We start from the raw sequence: 11,460 nt of genomic DNA, 5'->3' as shown, positions 1-11,460 counted from the left end.
GTTATATATTTCTCATCAATTTTTAGAGTTTCCACTGATTAAATATATATTGACTCATAAAGTATTACCATTACATCAATTGTCAGCAGATGCAAGAGTATGTCATTTAAATATTAACTATCATATAAAAATGGCAGCTTGATTGTTTGGAAGCAGTAATCTGGTGCTGGTTATTGCCACGTTTCCCTAATGCATTGGGTGGCAGTCACAAAATGCATTGCCTTTCTGATATACCTGCTACTACAAAACCAGAAACAAATAAGTTTTTTATGTATCTCCCCTTTCTCTTAGGCTTAATTTTTATTTATTTCTGAACTGCAGATATCTTTGATCTGAATTGCAAAAATGCATTAGTGAAATATAAACAAAGATATGCTCACTGGAGTCAGAAATTATATGCATCATCTCTAAATCAATGCGAAAAATATACAAAGAAGCAGTAACAGATATATTACTCTGTGCTTGAAATATTTTTATGACAGTTCCCATATAATATGGGTGCAATATATCATCCATTGGGATGTTTACCTAAATTCTTAGTATGATTGTACTTATTTATGTAAAGTACTTTCTATTCTCAGTACTTCAAGATTTGTCTTTTCCAGAGATGGTAAGAAGCTACACATTACCACTAAAACAAAATATATTCTTGATTCTATGCTAACTGTACGATCAGGTTACACAGACACTTCACAGACCATTAAAACCTTCCAGTAATTGATAGGTAATCACTCATTTGCTGGCTGCAGCAATGTACACGAGAGAAAAACCATTCTTTTTTTCTAATGTAACATGTAGAACTTGCTGCTATTGCTACACTTAATGTTCACAGTGCCATATCATTTTTAATGCAAACACTCATTTTCTACTTCCTTCTTACATTTTCTATTAAAATGCAACACAAAACAGCATATATTTCATTCTATCCCTTTGAGGATTGCATGAGCAGTTCCAGGGACTATCAGCTATTGTACTGTTACTATTACAGTAAAAAAATATTTTAGAGTTTAAAAAACAGGTATTTCATCAATTTCTTTTTTCTAGGAAAACTCCTTGCCACCTGTTCAAACTTTTTACCTCTTCTTTAATGTAGTGCTAAGATAGCAGTTTCTAATACAAATAACACCTTATATAACAAGGCAAATTCATATTCTAATTAATAAACAGCATCAATAAATTTGTCAAGACTTTAATGGCATCCATACAGAACTTTTCATGTACTGAAAAATTTATTCTGCTTAAGTGCTTTATCTTAAGCAGTTTTCATTAGCCATCCTCTAATCCATATGAACAGAAATAAATGGAGTCAGGAAAATTATCTGTTTTAAGCCTTCCTATTACTAAGAAATAGTAATAACTTAGATGGGTTTTGTTATTAAAGGCAAGGAATCAAAATGATACAACTCCATTTAATCAATTTGAGAATTTTTAGCAAGTTTATGCAATAAAGACCTGCAGCTTGTTGGAAATCTTCAGCAAAATACAAATTCAAGGTATCCTACACATTTGCCTTGAAGTTAAAATACTAATCACATGAACTGATTTATTAATAAATGTGGCTTTTTGTCTAATTATTTTAAGTACTAACAGACTGGGGAACCATTTTAAATGTCTAATGTGCCTTGAAACCATTTTTTTAGGTTAATTACATTTCTCACTGAAGTCACTATAGATATGCCCCTCAGGTTTTACACTAGAAGATTAAAGAAAAAAGAAAGATGATTACCTCATTGGCCAGGTCCAGTAATACTGGGGCAGCTGCATTTTTCATCACCCCATTCAGATACCTAGACAAGACAAAGCCAGGTAATTTTGCAGTGGCAAGAAAAGGCCACTTTATACATGTCAGCATCCCTTGTGAATCTTTTTCATTTGGGGGAAAATACCCCATTACAGATAATGCCAAAAATTAGTGCTTTAACTGGCATTACAGATAATCTTTTAAGAAGTATTTTAAGCAATCAGTAACTCTCCAGGGTTGTCTCCTATTCTATTCATCTGCAAAATATATCCATCTCAATGAAGACACTGGTAAAAAACTGAATATATCAAGAAATTTAAAAAATTGTGACTTAATAAATACACAAATAAATTATATCTGTACTACTTAAAGATGCATCAGAGACAACTAAACATCTATTATTCACAGTAAAGATTTTTGGTTCCACATGACCTTCAACTATGAAGGTGCAGCGTATATCTTACCCAATTCACTAGTGCATACAAAAACATAAACTCTCAAATTTATTCCAGATTTCATCAACTGGCCAGTAATTTAAGTACTAAAGGCTTACTTTGGCTGAAATCAGTCTAACAATTTATATTCTATAAAGAAAAGAAGAAATATTTAGGATTCAATAAAGGTTGATAGAAAGTCATTATCCTATCAGTGGCAAAGGCTTAATGTTTCTAGTTGAGGGTATTACAGAATGATGTTTCTGACCATCAATTCACACAATGTTGCTCTCCTCACTTCTGTTACTTCCACTGCTTGGTATTTACATTTCAATAAAACCTGAAACCTGTGTTCCGAAGCTGATGGGAAGGAGCTATGATATTGGAAGCCACTTTGTGCTTTGCAGCCATGTGGAAAAGAACAATAGTTACCAACATTTGAACTTGCTCGCTTATCCTATCTGTATTCACATAGCACATCATTACTGACATCATTAGAAGGCCACAGCCTTTCCAGCTCTATCATTACCTATCCATCAGAAGACACTCTTCTGCTCATTAGTTACAGACATTAAAATTCTTTATCATTTTACCTTTCTGCGGAATGGGTGGTACACCTTTATAAAACCCCTTCACATTAGATTTAATAAATGGCTTTTTGCTTGCAAGTTATTCTGAAGCTTAACGAATTAAGGAAATTTAAAAAGCTTTTTGGTGTAAATTATTTCAGTTCCATATTAAAAAAACCCACAAAACATGTTTAAACATTATAAATTTATAACAGAAGAAAATGGAATATCATACACGAAATACACAACCAGGAAAATGTACTTGAGATTAAAGTTCTCAAACATGCATCTAGATGATCGAACGGCTACAGTGAGAATGAAGTAAATTTCTGTCATATATTTCCAATGCTTCTAGCAACTCCATTTTGGACTAACAGGTCTCACATGCTGATGGTAATACAGTTCTGAAAACCTGCTGATCCTTCTCGTACTTTGTGATTGCCTAAGTTTCACACTAGTAAGTCTCAGCCAAGTAGAAGAAACTATTCTATTCAACTATTTTACTTGCTCCTAACAGGGACCACAGGAAATCTCTACCTTCAAAACCTGGTAGCTTCTGACTTAAGAAAGCAATGACAGCACAATTATCTGCTTGTATGTCAGCAGAAATACAAAGGAGCATAGCACCCAGTCTGGGGTTCACAGCAGTAAAGTGGATGCTACAGAAGAGCAGAGGAGAAGACTTGTTTGTCATATTTACACCTGAAGTATTTCAAAGTGGCTTCTATCTCAAGTTGTCTGCTTCTGTAGATTCCTAAACATACTACACAGTAAATCTATTAAAACAGGACTGAAATGAGTTTTTTTAGCTATTGACCAGAACATCTCTGATTTTAAAACATGTGCATTTTACTCAGCCATGTTAATACACTTGCAAAATGACATACTCAGAAACAGCATAAAGAATGATTTTCCCTACCACTACCACACAGCTTCATGCATAATGCATTAGTTATGTACTGCTATCATACTTCAGACTACAGAAGAAGACAGGAGACCAAATCCTCCTACCTGATGTGAGACAAACTTAATCATACCTACAACCCTACTGACACCAATACAACTGCTGCTTTGCATAAAGCAAAATCTTGTCCCATGTTTCAGGCTGGAACTAGTGATTTACACATACACTAAGGAAAGGGTTACTTATGCAGCAGTTACAACTACCACAGGCCACTTCACTGAAACTTCTAGTGAAAAATAATTAGAAGTAGTACTGTATATGCATGTTATTAGCACAACAAAATTTTAAGCCAGTATTCTCCCTAAACAACAATCAATCCTAGGAAAAGTGCAATGTGATCCAGTACAAATTTTACAAAACAATACAACTACTAAAAAACCAAAATCAAACACCCAAACTAGTACAGCTCACACTAGATATTCTCAACCAGTGTATAATATAATCAGGCTGTGGTTAAGTTTTAAATACATGACTCTGGCAGAAGCACATTTAATTGTTTACAAATGAAGGCTCTTTGTTTATTTTCTTGATTCATACAGATTAGTATTAAGCATGAATATCATACATCACAAGTAGGAATTCACTTGCCATGCATGCTCTTCAGATATGTCAGTCTACAAAGTAATATTTTAATTGCGTATCTTTACCTGTTATCACTATGCCCCAATTATGTCACTGGAATATTTTTAGTAAAGCCTATGGAACTAACAGAAAAACTACAAGGTGTAGCAAGCACAGTTTATTAGCTTAAGATGCAAACAATTGTAAAATGACATAAAGGTTTTCATCCTCCCTTAAAAACTATTTCTGACACTTCTGTTGATAAAACAGGAGTGATCTAAAAATTAGTGCTTTAACTGGCAATACATGAATATGTAACTTTTTGTAATGTAACACAAATGTTGTTTTAAACAAGCAACTGTAGCAGAACAAGCTCTCTTGCTGTACGGAAGTCATCAAAATCAGTCTTGACACAGAAATCCTAAAAATTACAAACTATAGGCAATACAAAATAAATGCCATCATATACATTGGAAAAATATTTGCTTATCCTAACTTAGAGCCAGGGAAGTAAATTCTTTCTTAATCAGAGTGACCAAATCCTGAAAAAATTCTGTATTTCCAGTGAAAAACATTTTTAGGTGAACCATTCCGTATTCCTAAATTCTTAATTTACTGTTATATAAAATTAGCTTAATAAGCTAATTTACTCACAACTGCTGTAAAAATCAGTATCTATGATGAGCCTTAACTGGGGTGGGGAGGTCATACCTTTGGTAGTAAGTTTCGATAGCTTCAGCAGTGTGATGCTTGGCATGTGTTCTTTTGATTTGTTTCTGGAAAAATGAAAAAACGACTTTTACAAAGGTGTCATAGATCAAAACACAGGAATCATGACTACACAAACACGCGGTCCTTGGCTACACTTTGATAGATGTGAACCATGCTTTTAGATTCCATACAGAAATGACATTCAATCTACCTATTGAATTGAACGTCTTCAGAGTGTACTGCAATGTACCATATGTAAAAGCCAGTAAGGTCACAATAATTGAATCTAAATAAGTTTACTGAAGGCTGCTGAGGGCAAAGAAAAACTTGTTCTCTCTTTCAACCTTTGTATTAATTTTCCCTCAATTCAATTCCATCTAAGTCTGGTGCACTCTGGTTTTACAATTCAATTGGCATTTTTAACCAGGAAGAACATTGCTTAAAAACAACTTATTTGAAAAACTACAAAAAGTAATTCCATAGAGACTTGCCACTTGACTGACACCTGTCATCTCATGATAAATGACTCCATTTTCTGCCTCTCTTGCCTTCTGCCACTCCGGCAATGGTCATTTATCATCATCTCTGTCAGCAATGGAAAGCAGCACTGACAGTGCAAGTCAGCAAACATTTAGCACATGGAACCACGCAACACAGGGAAATTATTATTGTCAGAATAATAATGGTTTAGCATAATTTATTACAGGTCCACCAAATAAGCAAAGGCTAGATGTTATTAGACAGATGGATGGGTAGGCTTGGCAGCCATCCACTGAGACTCAGGCGGTGCTTGATGTGGAAAAAGGAACATCCTCCAAACCAATCAGAAAGCTGGCAGTTCAATTACAAAGAAATAAAGGGACATTCATCATTCAATTAGGCACCTGTCAACCCTCACAAAGGAGAAAACTTCTAACCTGGTACTCCTGGGAGAAGATGCTCAGCAGAGTGGACTGCGATTGACTGGAACAAATAAAAGAAGGACAAAGTTAATTACTGGAGTGCACTGCAAAGAAACAAAAGAGAAGGGAGCTTCAAAGGTAGGCCTGCTGCCCTGTAATCTAACAGAACATGAAAACAAGTGTGGAAAAGTTGTTCCAGATGAACACCTCAGACAAAGGCTTCCTGCTGCTAGGTCAAGGAGAGAGTGTATGAGGGAGGGGAGGAAAATATACCAAGAGTTTCAAATCAAACTAGCATATTGTTCGGGTGATTCAACTTCAGAACCCAAAAGTCCTACCAGGAGAAAGTAGTGGAGCTAAAAGGTGACAGGGAAAAAATGGAAATTAAAGCAAAATTTCCATTAAAAATTGAAGGAGTTAAATTCCATCAGCAGTTGGGAACACGCCGCTTGTTCACTGGCAACATATTGAAATTCATTTTGTTAGCAGCAAGGGAACTTCTTCAGTAGCTGTCTCATATTCAGGTTAAAAACTCCCCCCTCTGTCAGAAGTAGCATATGGGACCAGTGGAACATTCCCACTGAAACTGATGTGCTTTGAAAATGGAAACTTTCACAGCAGGAAGCCAAGATTCCCCGGAGTCGGTCATTTCCAAAAGCTGCCATAAGCTTCATTCATCTAAGGCTCCACTCAATGTCGAACACCTGGCAATGAAGCAACCTGGAAAGCATTCTTCCCAAGTGGGAATTTTTCTCTCTGAATTGTTAACATTTAGAAAAGAGACAAGATTTTTTTTCCTCTGAAAGGCAATCAATACCACACCGCTACTGTTTTCAATTGTCCTCTGTGGATATATCTACCTCATCACATCCTGCATACTACTAATTACTCCTGAAATATTTTTCTACTACATGCAACTTGAACAAATTATAGTCTCAATAAATCGAGTTTTATGGTACAGCAAAGCATTATGAATAATTAACATTTTTTCCTTCCATGAACTTACCTGCTATGGCACAGCATAGGTAGTTCAGAGATTTCACAATGTCTAAAGTCTCACTCTTCCGTCAGATTTCTTGTATGTGAATTTAACACCTGTATCATATCATAATTACATTAAAAGCACATATTCTCTCCACACATAAATGATCCTTCTCCTTCCAACTGTCACACTTCACAAACACTACTTTAAAATGAGGAAGTCCTACTCTCACTTTCAAAATGGAACACTGAAGCACAAAACAACTAGATGATTGGAGCAGAGTTAAACAGACAGTATGTATATGCAGCATGGTATACAGTTACCTCTAAACCAAGCAGCTGAAGAATCAGGAACAAAGTGACTAGATTAATGCAGTGCTGTATAAAGAACTTACAAGTATGTCTTATCCATAGCTGTGCTTCCAGGCTTTTTGCCTCCGTATTTTGGGCTTGTCAGCCCAGCACAACATCTGTGTGACAGCAGTAAGCTGAGCCTTGATCTTTGGTATTTTACACATTGGACTGTTCACCCTGAGTACTAACTGAGACTGAATGTTAAAACTGTAGAAAAGTGACAGCAACAGAAACTGACTAATATATAGATTTATTAAATTAATGGATTACAGAAAAAACCAGTCCAATACATTAAAGAATTTAATTTTTATAAAGTTTCTATTCACATAAAGTAAACAGTATTTAAATAATAAATATTTATTTAAATACACATGTTACACAGAGGCCAGGAGTTGCATACCACAAAGCCTCTCCAAAAGGTGCATAATCCAATTATGACAATCTGCAACCTGTACATGTAATCACTAAAAGTTGAACAAAGGAAATTAAGTTAAGATTATATACTTACACAGGCTATACAGATACAGAAAGCTAAGATATTTCAAGATGTTAAAAAAAGCCCAAACAAACCTGCAGGCTATAAATAAGTTCAATACATATGGCCCCCTAATGGCTCACCACATAACTATTATTACCTTGTAGATTTACATGGTCATAATGGTAGAACTGAATTTAGAGATAGATGTGGGAAAAATCCCAGAACAGATCAGGACAGCATTTGACTAGATCTCTGGTTTGAGTTATCCTCCACTGACATAGCAATTTTTGTGGTTTTAGTCTACTCCTTGCATGTTAACTGTATTTATACTACCATTATCCTATTATACACTGACAATGACAGATAAAAAAAAAACCTAAGACCATTATTCCTCCCTCCCTTTACACTCCACTTTTAATGGCAGACTTGGAAATGCTGGGTTAATGACCCTGATGACCTTCAAGATCTTCTCAAAATTAAATGTTTCTCTTATTCTTGTCCATTTTATTTGTCTCTTTGGTGTCCTTGGATTTTGACCTGCTTCAATTTAATTCAACACTCCTCTCCTACGGAACAGTCTTTCCAACTGTTCAGATAATTTAGGACACAGCACAAATACTGAAAAAAAATCATTCAAATAACAGTGCAAATTGGATATCTACTGGATTGCCGTACAGGAACTTTATCACTGGGGCAAAGAGAATTATATCAATAACACCATTCAAATAATTACAAGCCTTACTACTCAATGATCTTTCCTCTTGTCCAGAAGAAGTGGATTTATATCTTCACATGGCTGCTTCCATTTTTTTTTTCGGTTAACATCGTTCCTGTCTTAAACACTAAAACCACTCATCTGCCACTCAGTGTTTCCTTGCTACAATTTCATTGAGACAACTTCCTGGCAAAATGAAGTAGCTCCTCAAAACACAGATGGAGCATCTATTGCAAGATCCTATTGAGTGAAAACTGAAACATTACGGTTTCAGAAAACACTGAAAAAGACACTACTATGTACTTGGACAGGGAAGAGAAGTCATGAACATGAATTTGAATAGCAAAACAGCACAATCACAACTGCTGATATGACAGCAGGAATAGTACCATAGAAGTTATCATTACTTCTAGAGGAGCAGCTAAATTCCCAGGACTCCATCCACATTCTGATACTTCTATATAAGATTTCAAAGCAACAAATGAGCAGACAAATGCATTTATTGCTGAGCTATGCAGGAAAACAAACGTAACACTCAAAGTGGCTTTTTATTCAAAATAACATTTGAGTACCGTGCTATTGCCTTTCATGGAATAAACTATATAGAAAGCCTCATGGCTTACTTGAAGATAGGAATATAGATGTCTGTGACAAGCAGACCCTTTTGTTGAGAAACCGTAGAGCCAAGGTACATAATTGCTGATTTTCTGAAACAAACAAACAAAAACCCAGAAGTCATAATTCTGAGTACTACCTCATTTAAACATTTAATAATCTAATCTGTTATCCCTCTCATAGAACTAAGTTTATTGGCCAGGGAAATAAGCAAATTTTTTCTCTTAAGTTCTGTAGTGACAACTTCCATGGAAACATTTTCTTCTGCAATTCCAGACAGTAATGAATCTAACTCCCAGAGCCCTGTTCAATGCATCCAGTCTCGCTCTTTAGACATCCTCTTTTACTTGCATACTGGCATCCACGATGCCAATTTACCTTTTGCTACTCCATGCTGACGCCAGTGGCATATTTCCACCTGAATGCTTGATGCATTTCATGCTCTTGTCAATATGTAAGTGGATTTGAGCAGAAAACTGAAATCTAAATTTGGCTAAAAATGCCTATTTTTAAAAAATAAAATTACTTTTATTTTATAAAATGAAGTGTAAGTTCTAGGTTACAAGTGATATAAAGATATAAAATTTTGCTTGCCATTAAAAAACAGTATTACAGTTATTAAAGTTATTTCTAATACACAAATCCAACATTTAGAATGGGATGCCCAAGACAGTCCAGAAAAAGGGATAAGAGAAATGATCTCTAAGAACTCAGATATCAGTCACGCTAGAAAGAAAACTGCAAGTTTGGTGCTGGGAAAAGAATATGCCTTTTGGTCAATTACTACATAAGAATGAAATTCAGACCATTCTCTTCTAATGAATCTCAGAATTTGAAGACAAGGAATGCTATAATCCCTGGAGAGTGTTTTAGAAATGTTCTGGTTTGCAATGAGTACTCATATATAAAGTAGTAACAGATAAGTTACTAGTTCATATAAGCAGGTTACTGCTCTGTATCTAGAGTAGATACAAAACTTTGGCTAAGAAACAGCTAGTAATGATGAAAGCAATTTAATTGTAGCAGATCATCACCTCAACAAAACAGAATTGCAGATGCAACCAAGATTTGGAGTGCTGTCCAGCTTAATATTTGCTACCTCACCCTCAGAAGGAGAAAACCCAAGCATAGCAAATGTTATACAAATACTGTATTATCAGCCCTTGCAAATCATGAATTCTTTGCAGTTAAGATGCAACTTACAGCTTTTACTATATTTTCTGAGATTACTGAAAACATGGAGTTGTAGGTGCAAACCAAAATTCCACTTGTTTCATGTTTCATGTTTTAGAATGAATTTCCTCTCCCTCACTTTTAACTCCACAGTTGTTGCCTAAAGTAGAAAAAGTAAAAATCAGGTTTACATTTAATGTATTTTATGACAGAACAAAGGAAGAGTATCTAAAGAGATTTCACACAAGTGAAGACAAGAAGAGGGAAAGCATAGTCCATAAGACAAATATGTTATATATAACAGAACAGCTTCATTGTTTCCTTTTCATAAAATTGAATATTCCACTTTATTAAAACAATAAATATATTGGTTAAATAACCGAGGGGAGGGGCAGGAGCTGTGTTTCCAACATTCAGAAGCTGGTACATGAGAAATCCCGAAGCTGCAGTGTCAAACCTTCTCTCTGAAGAACATACAGTGCCACTTAGCTATAGCAGGAATTCAATAAGGGGAAAAAATTTTCTTCCACAGTCTCTAGTGAGTATGCAGTCCTACTCATATCTTTTGTTATATGAAAGTTCTAAAGTTCTAAAGTAGATAGCCAGGGTCTCTCATTTTTTTTTAACTGGAAAAGAACTTCCCCTTTCCATGTATAGTAAGTTTAAAAATACTTTTACTGGTACAATATTGAGCATTAAAATAAACTAACAGGGCTAGAACTGTGTGGTGCTACCATGCCAGTTTTAAAATCTGAGGAAAGAGATATAAATCCAAAAAAATTTACAAGGCTAGTGGTGAAAGGGGAATTCTCCTCACATCTATCCTGAAGTTTCAGAGCACGTGTCTAAAACATATTTTTCCTGTTATATTATTAAAGACATGAAAGAAATCCAAGCAGTCAAATTCTCATCTTCCATACTGCAAATGATTTGGAACAGGGACTCCTAAAGGAAGCTATGTTTATATTGCTTATCACATGCTAACCAGTCCACCCTATTTTGTAAAAACTCTGTCAGTAATGGATTTCAAATAGATCTAGCAGCATTGTTTCAAATGCATACCATGCACAGAGGCACACAGCCTCAGTGGCTTCCCAGAACTGCAGGACGTGGGCAGCAAGCACCACAGCTACCCCTGTAAATGACCCAGTGCCAGTCTGATGGTCAACTTCCCACCTGAGGGGAGGTGACAACTTGTGGATTCTCACAATTTCTTCCACATGTCAGGATTGTCCAGACAACAAAAAGGCTTCTTAGCAGTC

General features: G+C 35.4%; 1 protein-coding gene across 1 annotated transcript in view; it reads right to left on the bottom strand.

The window, feature by feature from the left end:
* CDIN1 (CDAN1 interacting nuclease 1) overlaps positions 1-11,460 on the bottom strand; it is a 124,325-nt gene that overhangs the window by 91,590 nt on the left and 21,275 nt on the right. Inside the window, exons 2-4 of the mRNA XM_064715100.1 lie at positions 5,898-5,943; positions 4,981-5,045; positions 1,727-1,787 (exon numbers count right to left, since the gene is read on the bottom strand). Of these exons, the coding sequence (XP_064571170.1) occupies positions 1,727-1,787; positions 4,981-5,045; positions 5,898-5,943 (172 nt within the window). The remainder of the gene's footprint in view (positions 1-1,726; positions 1,788-4,980; positions 5,046-5,897; positions 5,944-11,460) is intronic.

This window comes from Zonotrichia leucophrys, chromosome 5 (genome assembly GCF_028769735.1).
Source record: "Zonotrichia leucophrys gambelii isolate GWCS_2022_RI chromosome 5, RI_Zleu_2.0, whole genome shotgun sequence".
Taxonomy (NCBI): domain Eukaryota; kingdom Metazoa; phylum Chordata; class Aves; order Passeriformes; family Passerellidae; genus Zonotrichia; species Zonotrichia leucophrys.
The sequence above is the reverse complement of the archived record's forward strand: the minus strand, read 5'-3'. Positions and strand labels throughout refer to the sequence as shown.